This window comes from Dipodomys spectabilis, unplaced genomic scaffold (genome assembly GCF_019054845.1).
Source record: "Dipodomys spectabilis isolate Male_0828 unplaced genomic scaffold, ASM1905484v1 ptg000002l, whole genome shotgun sequence".
Taxonomy (NCBI): domain Eukaryota; kingdom Metazoa; phylum Chordata; class Mammalia; order Rodentia; family Heteromyidae; genus Dipodomys; species Dipodomys spectabilis.
In genome coordinates, this window is record NW_024870679.1 from 50,782,947 (window position 1) to 50,800,491 (window position 17,545).

The 17,545-nt window shown below is 43.6% G+C and overlaps 1 protein-coding gene across 10 annotated transcripts in view; it reads right to left on the reverse strand.

The window, feature by feature from the left end:
* The window catches only part of Eri3 (ERI1 exoribonuclease family member 3), a 133,079-nt gene that overhangs the window by 82,204 nt on the left and 33,330 nt on the right, over window positions 1-17,545 (reverse strand). For all 10 annotated transcript variants that reach the window (XM_042675868.1, XM_042675852.1, XM_042675834.1 and 7 more), the window contains 3 exons: window positions 17,170-17,286; window positions 10,559-10,618; window positions 6,553-6,644 (listed from right to left, as the gene is read on the reverse strand). In XM_042675868.1, coding sequence (XP_042531802.1) covers window positions 6,553-6,644; window positions 10,559-10,618; window positions 17,170-17,244 — 227 coding nt within the window. In that variant the 5' untranslated portion in view covers window positions 17,245-17,286. The remainder of the gene's footprint in view (window positions 1-6,552; window positions 6,645-10,558; window positions 10,619-17,169; window positions 17,287-17,545) is intronic.

Here is a 17,545-nt window from a genome sequence, read left to right on the forward strand (position 1 = left end):
TTCACAAGTGACTGAGAAGGAGGAATTTGGGCTTCTATGCAAAAAAGGGAAAATTGGGCCTTCAGCTATCCCAGTTCCTACTGTACTTCCCATAGACTTACATCCTGCACTCTGTTTACCACTTAGGTGGTTGTAGATCTAGGAGCTAGGTATATTCAGGCTGGCAACAAGAAGCACACAACCCTCCCAACTCCTTAAGCATACTACTCAGATCACACTGAACTTCCTTGTGCAGAGGAGAAAAGGTACACTTTGGAACCTGCTGTTTCTATTCTCATCCTCCTTAGAATGTCCAGTTCACTAAGAATGCTAGAGATTGGCCTCTCACTTGCCCCTGTCAGCCAATCAGAAGGATGCTCTATACCTAGGAGAGCCAGGGCAGGTGTCTATCACCTGCACACATACTCACTGCATGACATCCATGATTCTCCCTAGTCCTTGTGAAAGAAGTATTCATAGACCCTACCTTCTCTACTCAGAAAGAGATGTAGCTCAGTTCCGCTTTGCTAAGCCCTATTTGGCAATGTGTCTAAACACATGCAAACTTAATTAGTTCAGGAGGGGAGCCCAAGCGCTTGCAGTGACAGATAAAAGTAACAGGAAATGAGACAAGTCAGGACTGGCAGGGAGTTCTTACTCCAGCACCTTCCCCCAGCAGGCTGCTAATCAAAAGTGAAGCACCTCAGTGCTGGGACCAACTGACACTCTCATGGGCAAGGGGCAAGGCTCTCGTAAGTTTAGTGGCACAATGCAATGTCCCATGTACTTCCAAACACAATACAAGACAGAGGTGTCCAAAGGGATGGTGGTTATGACTTTCTTAAAATGGGTCGGAGAATTCATTAATTTGTGGCCCAGAAAGAAGCATTCAGGCTGCCCCAAAACATCACCTGCCACATCTCTTGACCAACCATATTCCCATACCAAAATGAACATAAATGTTTAGCTCTCCTCCAATACCAAACCAAAACCCAACTGCCTGTGTGTCAGAGAGCATCCACAGCTCTGTCACTCAACACAGACAAAGGAAAGGAAGAAGGTATTCCTACCAGATCATAAAGCCCTATGGACCATGAACAAGGACAGATGGCTGGTCAGCACTGTGGTTCAACACAAACTTTTAGAGTCAGAATGCCTAGGTTCAAATCCTTGCTCTATTACAGCAGCTTGAGGGCCCTTGACAATTTACCTTTCTGGACTTCAGTTTTTCTGTTCGTTAAAAAAAATGTTATAAAGGAAGTAGAGGTACGGCTTGAATGGTAGAGAGTCAGCCTTGAGCGGAAAAAGTCAAGTGACAGTATGAGGCCCTGAGATCAAGCCACAGTACTGGCACTAGAAGAAATGTTATAAAAAGAACTTATTTTACAGAACTGTGGTAAGGACTAGATGACATAAGTATAAACAGCACATATAGGTTCCTGGCATGCAATGTTAACTCTTCTAGAAAAGTCCCAGGCCTCTGGTTCTAAAGACACAAATCTTTCACAGAAAGCATCTTATACTGTGTCACAGAAGGTACTCCTCTCCTTCTTGGCCATGGGTCTGTGGGCCACTTCACCCAACTCCCTGATATCAGCAGCTTAGTTCTTTAACTTCTCACATTCAGGTTAGGCCAGCAAGGCCAAAGACTTCTCCTTCTGTTCCATTTTTCCTATACAATAACAACTAATGTTCCCTAAATCTACCTGCTATCATTTTTTTTTTTTTTTTTTTTTTTGCCATTCTTCTGGACCAGGGATTCCAAGAATCACTTCATTGTACCTCATAGGGTTGAGGGTATGTAAAATGTGTATTTAGCATATGTGAGGCCCTGGGTACAATCCCCAATACCAAAAATCCAACCTCTGCAAAAAAACAAAACAAAAAAAAAAAAAAACACCCAATAACAACAAAAGGAAATCATTCAACAAATATTTGCTTAACAACTATTACAAGTCAAGCCTTATCCTAATTGTATTTATAATCTAGTAAGGAAAACAGAGAAGTAGAGAAAGCTATGATAAAATTTGATGTATGAATAAATACAGGCTCCAGGAACATAAAGGAAAGCACTTGGAGAAAGATGTTAGAAAGTGGCCAGCTATATATAGCCTCTGAATGAAGTGGATGGTTCATAGAGAGAACTTACGGATCTAGAGAGAGAAGAAAGTAAGAGATGTGAAGAACTCAACAGTGTGGACTTGAACTTGAGGACAAGGGTGAGGCTTGTCACAGCTTAGACAGCAGTCTGACATAATTCACTACAATTTGGAATAAAGAAGTAGCAAGACTGGAGTCAAGGACACTATTTAAGACTATGAAGACTACATTAATCAAGAAGAACATGATCATCTTAACTTTGGCAGTGGTGGTCTGAGAAACCTCTACAAGGCACAATCAAAAGAATTTGGCAACTACTGGTGGTAGCTAGAGAAATAATAATTCTCAGGTTTCTTAGGAGAGCTGAGTGGATAAAACTAATTTAATTATTCAAGAGAATAATGGAGGACAGGCTGAGGGGAGAAAGTAACAGCTACTTTTTTTGGTTTTTGGTTTTTTCTGTGTGTTTTGGGCCCGGTTATGGAGCCTAAACTCTGGTCCTGGGCGCTGTCCCTCAGCTCTTCAGCTCAAGGATAGCGCTCTACCATCTGAGCCACAACGCCACTTCTGGCTTTTTTCTTTTTGCTTATGTGGTGCTGAGGAATTGGACCCAGGGCCTTATGCATGCAAGGCAAGCGCTCTACCACTGAGCCATCTTACCAGCCCCCACAGCTGAGTTTTAAGACGTTGGTGGTCATCCAGGTAGAGATTCAGGAAAGGCAGCTGGGATAATCAGGCTTGGAGTTCAAGTGAAAGGCAGAGTAGATTTCTTTTCTTCAGCAGGATTATGTTAGTTCTAATCCGTCACTTGGAGAAAAAGATTAGAAGGCCTCAGTATACAGAGGATAGCTGAAGCTATGGCAAAAGATGAGCCCACTCTCTGGTAAGAGCAAGTATGAAAAACAAAAGGAAAACAGTCATATTCTACTCCTCGCCCTCCCAGGGAAGTCACTACCCATAACACTCTCCGGGTGTATGGTGCTAACATGGTGCCACTTCACTCCAGGTACCAGGAGTCTCGTTCTTCAAGACTACTCTGGGGCACTTGACTGCAGCCAGGAGGGAAATGTCAACAGATCTGGCCAAGTGCATGCTCCTCATGGCGGCAACAGGCACTACACTCTAGGCAAGTACTTTTCAATCTCTAGACATTTTAAACCCTGAAATGCTCCAGGTCTACCTCTACACAGCATAAGTAGTGGGCATAGCATGCCTTCTACCTCTTCCTTCAGGAAGCCAGGAACAAAATGAAGCCCAATACCAGCCCAGCACTTACCTATAACAAGTGAAGTTCCTGACCCAAAGGTAAACTGAATGTATATGAGTGTCTCCTAAACTGACTCTAAGCAGAGCCCTGAAGCCACCTCCCCCATGCCCACCTAAGTACAGGGTCCAATTACCCCAACTCTCTCCAAAGGAGCCTCTTTCCAAACTGAACCAAAGGCCTGGGCCTCCCTCAAGCTTTTCTATTTGTCTTGCCCACTTGCTCCTCTTCTCAGCCACAGAAAACCCCCTAACTGTCAGCCAGGGTTGGCAAACCTAGATCATCAGACTGTGGGCTAAACCTCAAGTTCTTCAAGTGGGGGCCTGTGCAGGTCTTACTCTACTCTCTACCAGTCTTAACTGCCTACCCACCAAAGGCAGAATCTCCTAGAAGATACATTTCCTACCTAGGTAAGCAGAGAAACAACACTAAATCCCAAGGAAGCTTCAACAAACACCAAGTAAGATGAAAGAAGGGTAGGCCAAGTAAGGACGGTAACCTAATCAAGAACTAAGCCCATATTATGTTATTTCTTGAAAAAGTTTAGAGAAAAAATTAAATCCAAACTCACCTTAGCAGGATCTTGATACTATAGCATCAAGCTCCATAAACCTGGGAGTACCAGCTCATCAGGCTTTGACAAAAGATGGACACAAAATGATTTTGTCAGGACAAGAACAGATTTTTCTTCTCCAGTGGGATTTCTGCTGGCACTTCAGGTTCTATTTCTCAGTGCCACACTAATCAGGCAGTTTCCAACAAAAGTGATGTGAAGTTGCTTTAGGGGGATGGGGGCAAGGAGAGCAATGAGAAGGGAACCGTGATTTCCAGAAATGAGTATGTGAAATGAAAACATTTCCTGAATTCCTTAGACTTAGTTAAATCTGGAAATGGATGTCAAAATAAGAAGCAAGCCACATACTAACAAGTTGTGAGTGTCAATTTTACACCACCCTTGTCAGGCTCATCAGCAGCCTTTACCAGGCACACAGAAAGGTGATGGCTCTGCCGAGAGCTACTGACAAGCCTCTGACGAGAGGTTCCAGGAACACGGATAAGCTGTGCACTGTCACGCTGCGCTACTTAGGTTTCCTCTCTGGCTGTTTTTATTTTGTTACACATTTAATTAAGAGCCTTCCCAGCAGTTATGTGGAGTCCTGATTCTAAAAGGCAGTTACAGAGCCCTGCTCCTCCACCCTGCCACCTGACAGCTGCTTCCTCCCGCACACCCTTCTCCAGAGCATCACTGGCCTTCCCCATCCAAATCAGCCATCTAGTTTCTTCTGGAAACTATGTTGTCTTAGAATTCAATTTTGTTTAGCTACAACTCTTTACCTCATAGCCTTAGGGGGTTTCATCTATAAAAGGGAGACATCACCTCCTACCAGAGACACTGGTTAGGAGGACCAAATGAAGTTCTCATTATAACTTGATTTCCTTCATACATGCTTAGATTCACTATTCAACCAATCTTCAAGATTACCAGATTTCTTCTAAAGATATAGTATCCTGCATTATCAACACCTGTCCTGGGCCCACTGTGGTGCAATACAGTACAGGGCCCAAGGGCTGCACTGCAGCTGCAGGCCAGAGTAGGCCAAAATCAAAGATGACATCAGCTTCTGAAACTGCCTCTCCAGCTCATGGAGGAGCCAACTCCAAGCTTAAGAGGCCCAGCCAGATATTTCTTATGAACAGGAAAATTTTCACATATAGATATATGTACATACCATCCCTATTACAGCAGAAGACTTTGAAATACAGCCACGTGGATGCTGAGCATACCAGAAAGAGAAAAATACTAGAAAAGCGTGATTCCTAGAGAAGCTGCCCTGAATAACTGGGCCTCTGGAATGGGTCAAACACACTTTTCCTGAGCCATGAGAGCCTCAAACTCTGTAAATCAGCCTAAGTCCTGCCCTCGTCTAAACAGCTTCTCCTAGGCTGAAGAGCTCCATGTTAAGACTCTCCAGCCTTCAAGGGCCCAAAGCTGTGCAAGATACCACAAACAAAAACAGCTTTCCCTTCCTTGTCTTCTCCAGACTCCTCTAATTCATGTCTGCTTCCAGTTCCAGTCTATATGATCTCCTGGCAAGTGAGCATCATACAAGAGGACAGAAACCTTCTAGAGCAAACCTAGAGGTGTGCGGTGTGTGTACCCAACCCAAAGAATGTGGCAGATGAGGTACAAGTATGTTTATGTGTGCTGGAACTTGTATTCCTTCTGACTCCTCTACAAGACACATTGATGTCCTGTGACCAAAAGGTATGTAAAGGAGATTGGTGAGAAATAATGCCTGATCTGGTCACTCCTCATCCCCCACCAATATCCACCTTATGCTAAAAGGCTTACACACACTTCTCTCACTCTCTCTCTCTGTCTCTGTCTCTCTCTCACACACACACACACACACACTTGCTGCTGCTTCAGCCACAAAGAACACAGCAGTATTGATCCTATCAATTCTCAGCAAACAGTGCCCCCTCCCCCACCCTTCTTTAGTTCCCTGGGGTATGTCTGAAGTCAGGTATCCACGAGGACAGGCAAGATGCAGAAGTGTCAACCCAGCAAAGGAGCCAGTTCTGTCTTCCACAACCAGGACAGGATCAGGAGACAAAAGAGGAAAAACAGTGGGTACAAAGGAGGAGAGAGGAGGCTGGTGACTTGAACAGCTTCCTGGAAGCAGCTCTCCCTCATCCTACCAGGCTCTCAATAGGTCTTCTCTGCCAGATAAAATGGTACCTAGTCAAGGGCAAGGATTGTGGAACCAAGTTGCTCAGGTTTGAATCCTGGTTTTGTGTCTCTTTAGGCACAAAATAAAATAACAATAGTACTTACTTTACATGATTTTTCTAGTATTTCTAAAGCACTTTGAACTGTAAATACTACGTGTGTGGTTAATTTTTTTTTCCAGACCCTCTTTTAATGTTTTCTTCCAGGGCAATAAAATGTAGCCCAGAAATTAGAAGGACTGTCATGAGCAGCAAGACTTGGCAAATGCAGGAAGGCCCCACCCCCAGCAATCTAAACAGGGCTCTCTATTTGTCTACTCCAAGAGGCAAAAGGCAGGGCTCCCAGCCCTCTTCTAAACCTGGTAGCCCCAAAGACCCAGGAATCTCTGCCCTAGTTGTTCTGTGAGCTTAAACATTCACACTTCCAAAAGGCAGATTCCAAGCCCTGGCAGCACAGGAGCTCTTCTCATACTCACATGACTTTCAAGTCCCAGTCTCCGCAGGTGACAAAAATCGACTTGACGTTTGGATCTAAGAGGCCTTCCTTTGCCATCCACTCATCGACCCTCTGAAAAGTACACAAGAACAGATGAGATTTTCCTGGTATTCCCTGAGCCTATGAAGAGCAACAATAATGAAATAAAGATAAGCTGCTTGTAATCAGAGCAGGAGAAAATTATAATCCTACCCAACCAATCCTATCTGCTCTGGGCTCTTAACCTCTTAGAACTACAGAGAGGTGGGCTGAGACTGTGGCTCAGTAATAGAGTGCCTGCCTAGCATACATGAAGCCCTGGGTTTGATTCTCTACTACCACATAAACAGAAAAGACTGGAAGTAGTGCTATGTCTCAAGTGCTAGAGTACTAGCTTTGAGCAGAGAGGCTCAGGGACAGAGCCCAGGCCCCGAGTTCAAGCCCCAGGACTGGCCAAAAAAAAAAAAAAAAAAAGAACTACAGAAAGGCTCTTGGAGAATGATCCCTTAGGGAAGATTCCACGAGCCCAAGTGTGGTGGGAGAGGGAGCCTCTCTATTTCCCTTGGTCTGGAAGCCTGCTTCAGATCCCAGCAGGTTAGTCCAAATACCTTGTTGTGATATGGCCAGTTCTCAGTCAAAGGCATAGCCCTTATGTATGAAAATAGGGCAGGATGCCCCAAGAAGGGCTTCCAGCCCACAGCCCACTCACTCATTTAACCCTCTAACAAATTCCTACTAAACAAATTTGTGAATCTGGTTATTGACCAAATGAAAGTGAAGAAAAACATTTTCCCTTCAGAGGAGGCCTCTTGGCTATGGTGGAATGCCACACTGGCAAGTGGATAGCATGGCCTTTTCCAGCAGCAGTTTTGTATTGCTCCTTTTCCTGGTTACAGATTCAAATTCAGCAAAATATCTGAAGGCTGAACTTAATTCCTTATGCAAGGAAATAAACTGTTCCTAATCACACCTTATGTCTTTTTTCCCCCTTCATCCCTCTGACTGGTTTTATTTGCGCTCACACTGGAAATACAAATGCTAAAATCAGTATCTAACAAGAGAATTATCATAAAGAATTCATGAAGCACTGCCTATTTTTCAGAAGATCCCAGGCATGGGGAAGCAGTGTAAATGATCCCATCACCACTTCTACTCACGCAGGAGGATTATTTTTTTAAGTCTACATCACATAGTAGTTAAAAATTCAGGATTGAAAGTCAGACACATCTGGGTTCCAATCCTTAGCTCTTCCTTATCCTGCCTGTGTCATTGATGGGAAGTCATTTAAAAGTCATTTAACCCCTCTGAACCTCGGTTTCCTTCATCTATAAAGCAGAGTAGGCTGGCAAACCTTATAGAGTTGTTCTGAGAATTAAATGTGATGATGTGTTAAGTGCCTAGCACAAAATAGACAGTAGGCTGAGAAGGGGAGAAAGGCAGATCATCATAACAATACAATAGATACAGCAATAGAGAAGTGACTGAAAGAAATATAGGACTTAGAGGAAAAAGTGGCTACTACTGACAGAAGCAGAGGTACAGGCATGATAATTTTGTATTTGATATTTTTAACACCTGTCTCCCTACCAGAACATAAGCACCCTGAATTCAGAGTCTGAATTGCCTTAAACCCTAACCCAGCACAGTGTCTACTCAATGGATATTTGCTGCCAGGTGTGGTGGAACACTCCTGTAATCCCAGCAGTCAGGAAGCCAGGAGGAGGATGTCAGGTTCAAGGCCAGCATGGGTTACATTATCAACATCCTGTGTCACAAAATGGTTTGAAAAAGTTATTTGTTGCCAGGCACAAATGGCTCACTATAATCTATAATCCTAGATCTATAATCCTAGCTACTGAGGAAGCTGGAGTCCAAAGGGTTATGGTTTGAAAGCAGCTTAGGTAGAAAAGTCCACAAGATTCCATCTCTAAAATAACCAGCAAAAAGCCAAGCTAGAGGCATGACTCAACTGGTAGAGTGCCAACCAAGCAAGAAAGCTGAGCAAGTGTGAGGTTCTCAGTCCAAAGTTATTTTCTGACTGACTGAGAACACGAGCAGGTAAAAGTTAAGTATGAGCAAAATCCACAGCACATGAAAGGAAGGAACAGAGTCAGATACAATGGCTCAAGCCTATAATCATAGTTACTTGGGAAGCAGAGATTGAAGGGTTGCAGTTTGAGACCAGCCCAGGTAAAAATGATCACAAGACTATATCACAATCAATGACAGAGCACCCTGGCATGTACCTGTCATAGAAACACCAGTAGGAGGACTGCACGCTCAGGATGACCTAGGCAAAACTCTATCTTAAAAATAACCAATGCAAAAAGGGACCAAAGGCATGGCTCAAGTGGTAGAGTGGCTGCCCAGCAAGCACAAAACCCTGAGTGCTGAAGGGGGGAAAAAAGACAGGAAATGAAGCTGAGGTGTTGCTAGACCCGTTTTCTCTTTGAGTCTGATGTTTTAAGGAGAAGCCCATGCTGAGCAACTCTCTCAGGAATAGCAGTGAATCTCTCCTCAAAAACAACGGGAAGCAAAAGTATCAGTGGCTCACATCTATAATCCTAGCCACTCAGAAGGTTGAGTTCTGAGGATCACGGTAAGAAGCCAACCTGGACAGGAAAGTCCATGAGACTCTTATCTCTAATAAACTACTCAGAAAAAGCCAGAAGTGGCACTGTCGCTCAAAGTGGTACAGCATTAGCCTTGAACGCAAAGAGGCTCAGGGACAACGCCCAGGCTAGGAGTTCAAGCCCCAGGACTGGCAAAAACAACAACCAAAACAACAACAACAATGGGACTGGGAGGTATCTTAGAGGTATTTATCTTTTTCCAATCTATAGTAGCTATCCTAACCCTAACCGTGACTCAATCAGAAGCTGACAAGAGCCTAGAATTCAGCACTATAATAGGGAGTACACTCTGCATTAGGTAAGCCTAAAGCTGCCTTTCAGACCTGTTCCTTCATGAGGAGCCCATGAATATGCTCAACACTCAATCCCTTGGACAGGATTCTTGGCTAAGGGGGCTATTTGAACCTTTCTGCCCTATGTCCTCCAAGCTACCCTCCTCCCATGCAGATATGCCCTGCTGCTACTCCAGATACTCGTCTTCCTCTTAATCAATGATAAGATCCAAGCTTTGGGTCTTAAAAATAGCCCTAATAAAATCCACAGGCCTTTTCTTTTTTCCCCTCCCCCTACCAAGCAGGTCTGGGAGGGGGGACCTTTTCCAGTGCTGAACATCTAGGCTGGAAGGAGTGAGAGTGAAGCTGATGCCAAGCATAGCCCTTTCCTATTCCCTTGGGCTAGAGCACAAGAAGCAGCATCTTAACCTTTTCCAGCTCCCTGAGGAGAACATCCTAGAAGTGTGGTCTCTGCCAAGGGTTTTAAAGTCTTTAATTTGATTTTCCTCACATAGGCAATTGTTGTAATTATTCTGATTAGGAATCATTACCCAGAGCAGCCTCTGCACCCGACAGGCACAATGCATCCAGCAGCAAGCTACAGTGGGGCTGGCAGCCTCGGCGCAGCTCCTGGAGGAGCTGACAGCAAACAAAAGCCATCGATGGGGAGTTCTGGGTGAGTTAATGAAGTGCTCACATGCCACGAGAAGCCAACACTAAAAGCTAAACAAAAACACCTCCGGTCCCTGGGGCTAGTCCCACCACACTACAGCTCAGCTCTCCTATTCCCCTGCCCACCCAGCATAGGCTGTCCAGAGCCTCCAACATACAGCCATGGGCCAAGCAGCACTGGGACCTTTTGCCTGTCTCCTGGTAGCACTCGGACATCTTGTCAGGAGTCAGTAACTCCTGATGGGAACAGCTGGAGATGACAGATCAATGGTTCAATACTCTCAACAGCATGTCACTGATGTGACAGCAAATGTTATTCTAATCAAGCCATAATCATAGTCAAATTACATGGCTACATTCTCAGGAGTGGAGGGGGAGAAAGGTAGCAGGAAAGGGTCAGAGGTCAGGAATTAAAGGTCATTCAACCTACCTCCAGCACTTGCTGCAGGCTTGGCTGACCATCCACCATGGCTTGTATAATCCCGGTGAGCTGAAAGGAAAGACAAACAGCCTTTGGGTGGAAAACCATAACACAGGGACTTAAAGCTGGACTGGTTCCTTTCCTTTCTTCTCTTCCTCTACTGTAAAGGGCTCTGGCTTGGCATTGCTTCAGGCTGAGAACTAGGTTAGAACTAGGTTAGGAAAAAAAGTCCCAGAACACAAAGTAAGCATCACCCACAAAAATCTGCATTGAGATGGGGCTAAACATACATACACTGACCACAAGGTTATGTCCCAACCTGATTCAGCTTTTGTTTTAGGGAAAAAGATTTTTATGACTTTTGTATTCAACAGGCTCAATAACTTCCACAAATTAGTCTAAAGTAGATTCAGTTCCAAGCCTCACAGAAGTTTCTGCAAAACTTGGAGAGTGCTTATACAGGACAGGCACATTAGGTTTCAGGTTTCTCCCTTCTCTGAATCTCACTGTCCACTACCTCCCCTGCCATAGTCACTGTAAAACCAGGGAAGCCCCCCAGTCAGTTGCTTTTACTCTGCACACCTGAGTCCTTGATAACAACTAGTCAAGCAGAAAAGAGTCACCTATGACGGGATAGGGAAACAGACAAAAAAGCCAAAATGCGCAAAATCTGGCCTAGAGAATTTCTGATTCACAGGCCTAGGCTCTGGGTTCAATCTAGGTCCAAACAAGCTTATTATTTTGTTTTGTTTTGAAGTAAAATCAGTCCTTAAGCACAGAGTAGAGACAGATTTCCTACAAGGATGTGAAGAATGAGGATCACCTTGTCTTAAATATCAACTAGAAATCACTATGCCCAACATGTCCTGGGCTACTTCCAGAAAGAGTAGTGTCTTGGGTTTGCTTGGAAACAACTTTTTTGTTGAAGTGGGGAGAAGGGGTTTAAAAATCCAATTAAACTATAATTACTCTTAATGAATACCAAATACCCAACTCACAGAAACTGCCAGCTCTAAGAGGGGAGGTTATTTTCTCATAGTGACTTACATGGAATGGTAATACACACCTTTTAGGGAAGAAATTTTCATTTTAAGAACGCTGAGTTCCTCTAGGTGGGTTTCTGTAGTTCATCAAGTCATTATTAGGTGGTATTTTAAGGAAGTGTAAGGACACAGCCACTCTATTTTATATTCCAGAAACTGTTTTTATATTAATCTGTATTTTAATTGGGTAACAGCTGCTGCCTACAGACTTCCCATGGTCTAAAAGGAAAATAAATTAGAAAGATTAACTACACTGTTGTTTCGCAAAGCTTTAACCCACAGCATGCCCACCCGGCTGGCACCTCTACACCCTTTCCTTGCTTGGGAGACCAAAGAATTGCCCAGTAGAGGGAGGGCCTGAGTCAAGGAGAAGAAAAGGTTGGTCTGCTGCAGACAGAAGGGTATGGGGGATGGGGACCGAGGTTTGAGAGATGAGGAGATACCCTGGGCCAGAGACTTTAATCTCGAAGAACAAAGGATTTCTCCCTTTATTCTCAGAGACCCTACTATGTGTTAAACCCTATTTTAGGATCCAGAAATGTAGCAGAGAACATTAAACATGTGCACGTATGTGCACAAACACACACACACACACAACACAAACTGCCTCTGTGGAATCTGCATTCATCTTGTCAGTACCCTCTTATGCCCAGTACAGCTAGTACCCAGGGCTTGTCTACTATCCAGAGCCACACCCCAAGCAGACAGGTAGTTGCAATGCATTTTGTCTCAGGCACAAAGGGACCAAAGAGAGTCAAGAGTAGATTGATTTCCAACTCTTGGTCCACTGTCCAGATTACATCTCTCCAAGAAAGAACTACTTCTTACCTGTGCCAAGGTACTAGATGAAAGAGTGAAAGAAAGAAGGCACCATCACTGCATGCTAGCCCAGATCTCTCTTGCTAAGCTCTTCCAGATTACGGAGTTAGGGCTAGGGCCAGGACTATTGTGGAAAAGAGGGCCTACAGTCATTCTTACTTTTTGGAAAGTTCTAGGGTTTGAATGTCAGTCATGTATCTAGTCTGATCTTCCTTGGGCAAGGTCAGACCTGCTCCTCTTGGCTCTCACTAAAAGTAATTCATACAACCCTAAAGGGCTTCAAAAAAGTCTTCTTTATACACAGAACCAAAAATATCAGTACCAAGAACTCCCTCTTTGCAAACACAGGTTTTGTCATCACCTGTGTACGCTACAAGTACCTGCCTTGGGCCCAGGAAAAACATGGGTATAAGTAAGAAACTCACTATATCTAGTTCAGTGCTTACCTAACATGCATGAGTTCCATTCTCAGCACCATAAGAAACACCTTCACTAATAGGAAAAGTAGGAGGCCACTCAGATGTCCTGCTGTAGAATTCCTCACTACATAGACTTCTTCCCACCTAGGGCTGAAGGTAGGGCTCCAGCATCTTGAGCTTTCACAGATGCTAGGGTCAGCAACCCCAGCATCATCAGCCTGGGAGGAGATGAATGAGATCAGCTCCTATCCTCTCTTTGCTTCCTAGAAAACATGCATTTTTACTGATGGTCCATCCAGTCATGACTCTCCACTGAGTTCCTAGAGGATTTGAACTCAACCTATCAATACATAGAGGCCTGAGCAATGGTCCAAGTAAATACAGCCTTGCAGGGGGAAGATCTGATGCCCCATGAAGGGGGGGTAAGGGAATTGCTAGAAGGATGTACTCATCCATCCAAGAATGAATAACCTCTTACCTGTTCTCCCAATGAACTGGATGAAAAGGGGTAAAAGTACCTCTACCTGATGCTAACAACATGTAAGACATATAAGAAGCAGTTAGTGAGAGACAATTGTATAAAATTAATAGTGGAAGTTCTATCCTAGGACTAACTTAAATCCTTCATGCTACAGTTTAATCCCATTCCTACTTGGGTTAATATATATTTGTAAAAAGCTTTCACATTCTCACAATGAAAAGTACTAGAGCAAAGCCAAGTATTATTAAGCTGAGAACCAGGGCTCACAGGCTAAACAGGGCTCAGAGACCTTAACCACTTAAAGCAGGAGAGGTGAGAGGAAGAATTAATGTGTGTTCTGTGGCTCCTTTCACTGAGGGATTACAGATTAACTCCCACTTCACCAGACTCTGAAACCACAAGGCGAGGGGCTTTTGACCCTGACTGATAACATGGCTTGTTCCTGAGATCCCCTACCCACACAAGGGCTTTGTCCAGGGATGAGTTAGTTTCATCATAAACATTGCCAACTACAGGAAGCAGCCCAGGAAACTCAGTGCCAATACCATGTCAGCATCCAGCGCTTTCTCCTTTCACAGTTTATCTTCAACACAATCGTATTCTGACACCAAGACAGTTTGTTGATTACATAAGCACTTGACTCTGGTGTGCAATCTGATAATCAGACCTACTCTTTCTCTTCAGACAAAGAGACCAATAAACCTCACCCTTTGTACATACCGGTGCAAGACAAAGCCCTTCACTGACATTTAGCAAAATGAGCATTTTTCTCGTTTTTTTTGTGATAACAACTATCAAATCAAAACAAAACCACCACACATGGTCAGGGACTAGGCAAGGCAACAGCTCAGCTGTTACTGACAGAAATACGATGAGCTGTAGATTTTGGAGGTCATAGGATAGAAGAGGCTCAAGAAAGAATTAATGGTATCTCCTCCTTATTTCTGTTAGAATTACATCTCTATGCAAGCAATCACTTGGAACTAAGAAAGGACCTCAAGAAGACTAAGAATATGTGCCTTAGAGAAGTAAGAGTGCTTGCAAATGGGATAAAGACTCATTCAAGCCAGGTACCAGTAGCTCATACCTGTAAACCTAGCTACTCAAGGAGGCTGAAATCAGGAAGATCATAGTTCAAAGGCAGCCAAGGGAAAGCATTTCACAAAGCCTCATTTCAACCGAAAAAGCTGGGTGTGATGGGGCATGCCTGTCATCCCAGCTACACTGAACCTAGGCAAAAAATGAGATCTATCTCAAAAATAGCCAGAGCAAAAAGGGCTGGAAGTATAGCTCAAGTGGCTAAGTACCTGCCTACCAAGTATGAAGACCTTAGTTCAAACCCTAGTACCACCAAAAACAAAAACAAAACTCACTAAGGCAAAATTCTCTTCCTGCTGTCCAACAATTAACCCATTCCTTTCTCCATACAATCATGTGCTTACATCTATATGTGCGCATACCTCTTAACCCAAACAGGTTAAGAGTCTTAAGAACTTCTTGGGCACTAGAAAGAAAATCTTGCCAGAAGAGTTACTTAGGTGCAATATGGAGGTTTGGGTTGTTGCTTACACTTAATAATGAAACATCCTCTCTGGTTAGAATGATCTCCACCACTAGGCCCACAACAGCTAGTTCCAGTGGACAAAGTCTTAGGCTAATAGCTCCCATTTTCTATCCATGCTTTTCTGTGACCTAGTTCCACCTGTATGGAAACAGGGCAACATTAAGGTAATCTGGAGTTTTCCAAAGAGATTTTACTTACTCAAAAGAGCAAGTCAGTAGTGCAGTTGCTTTGGGGAGAGAAGTGAATAACTCCTTTACAATATCCATTCATGTAAGGAGCATGCATCAAGTGCTTAGTGTGTATCAGACCTTAAAGATGGGGCAGATGGATCAGGTTCAGTTTCTTCCCTCAAGGAGCTTGTGGTCTGGTAGGGAGACAAGTATTTAGCTAAAGTAAAATGGATCAGACTAGTGCCATGTTGAAGTAAGCACAAGCCAGGCTGGGGATCAGGGAAAGCTTCCCAAGGAAAGTAACCCTAAACAGAGTCTCAGAGAACAAGATGAAATAATGGGAGGATAATGGGATCCCTGTATAGGTAGAGTAACCACCATGTACAAGAATGGATTATAAGAGCTGGATGTCAAGTTTTGACAGAATGACTCAATCAATGTCTGCAGTACAACCGTATCTTCATGTTCATAACAGGGTTCACATCAAGAATCCCAATAACTACTTCTACTCCCTCAAAATTATAGATAGCTGTTCTTGAAACTATCTGGGATAAAGAAATTTTTCCTCACAAGTCTCACAATCCTTCTTCCCTTTTGCTCAAAAAGCAACACAGTATCAGCAGCAATATTCTTGCTCTGACAGTAACCCTTCTTTTTCTAATACTCTGAAATACCTACTCAGAGCCATGTTCTCATAGCACTTTGAGCCATTCCTAAGCAGGTAGCAAACTTTCTATAACTTGGGCCTCCCAGACAATCTGGTCTCAGAGAGGATGAAGAGAAGCACAAGAGAGTCTACTGCCATATCACCCTAAACATACCCAATCTCACCTGACCTTAAAAGCTCAACAGGATCAGCGCTGATTAATACTTACATTGAAGGACAAAAGGACATTAGACTTTCAGGCTACTGGAAGGTATGGGTAACTGACTGGAAGGTATGGGTAACTGAACAGTGCAACCTTCCTGTAAGGAATGGAATTTCCATCACCATTAAAATGGTGATGCTTTTCAAAAGGAGTCAAAGGACAAATTAACATACCTGGTTAAGAGAGAGAAGGAATGTTAGGAGAGAAAATGAAGGAACAACATCATTAGTTGGAACAAAAGAGCCTGCACAGATAGGAGTCTGCAACAAAAGACCCACCTTGGCAAGACAGCAAACACTGGTACTCAGTCCAGGAGCAGTACTTGAGACCTTGTACCTGGGCTTTGTCAGCCTCGGAGCCCACTGAGCTGCCCACTTGTGCCAAGGAAGCCCTTCCCAGCCTGCTCTACACAAAAGAAATGTTTAGGATTATTCAAAAGCTTCTCTCCTCCTATTGCGCTCACAGGTAGAAAATAGGTGTCTAAATAAATGAAGTCTCTAATGTACCTCAGTGCCAAATTCTTAAAAGATTCCAGAAACACCCATGTTTTTTCATCATCTCTACTCAACTCATGATTCCACCACAGAATTTAACAACTGACATTGCAGAGGGGAAAGTAGCTATAGAAAGCTTCTCTACATCATCCTGAGAGTAAGAATTCTCAAGGGATCCTCTTCTTCTAGCAAGCACCAAAATCTGTTAGTTTCAGTTTCTTAATCTGTAAAACAGGTCCATACTAACCTGCTAAAAAGGTGGCCAAGTATCATACTAGCATAGGTAAGGACACTTCAATCTTATCTAGCCTTTCCTCTTTCCCACATATTCTATGTCACACAGAGCCAGCTTATTAAAGGACATAGTAACATTGTGGAAGCTAAGAAAGCATAAATATACTTCCTGAAATCTTCATCTTTTGCCAATGAGTCCTAAGAGAAATGGAACTGAGCCCCAGAAGCACCTGACTCAAAGTGTCGAGTCACCAGGAAAGATGGAGATGAAAAATAAGGGAAAATTTGGGGAAGCTGGGGCAGATTTTGCCACTACTCTCCCTGGGCCCAGTGATCACAGTTGCAAAAGTTAAGAATCTTTGACTCTTCACAGACTAAAGTCACTTGAAAAGCCAATTGCTAGGCCCAAAGTACACTTGTCTTAATCCTTGATCAGACCTAAGCTTTCCCTAAGTAGTCTATACAGAACAACAATGATCCCAGAGCTCTTCTCCCAGCAACCCTTGCTACACATCCAGAGTCCTTACCTCTGTACAGAAGGGAGTAAGCTGTGGATGGACTACAGGCTGGACATACATGTGAAAGGTAGATTCAATCTCCATGGTCCGGCCATTTAGCTTCAGGATGGGGAACTCAATGATTTCCTAAAATGCCAAAGACACAGGGGAAAAAATAAATTATTTTGGTCAACCATTTCAAATAATAACTTCAAGTTCAGAAAAGATGAGTTGCCCATTACTCCTGCAGGCCAAATCCAAGATTAGGAAAGAAGGTGCCAGCCCAGTTATGATTCTAACCCTCCAACCCTCCTGGCTGCTAATAGGCTCATGGGCTCTAGGAATAGGACATCTTCCCCACTCACCATTTCTAGGAAGAGGAAGGAAGACAGTAATCTGCCTTAGT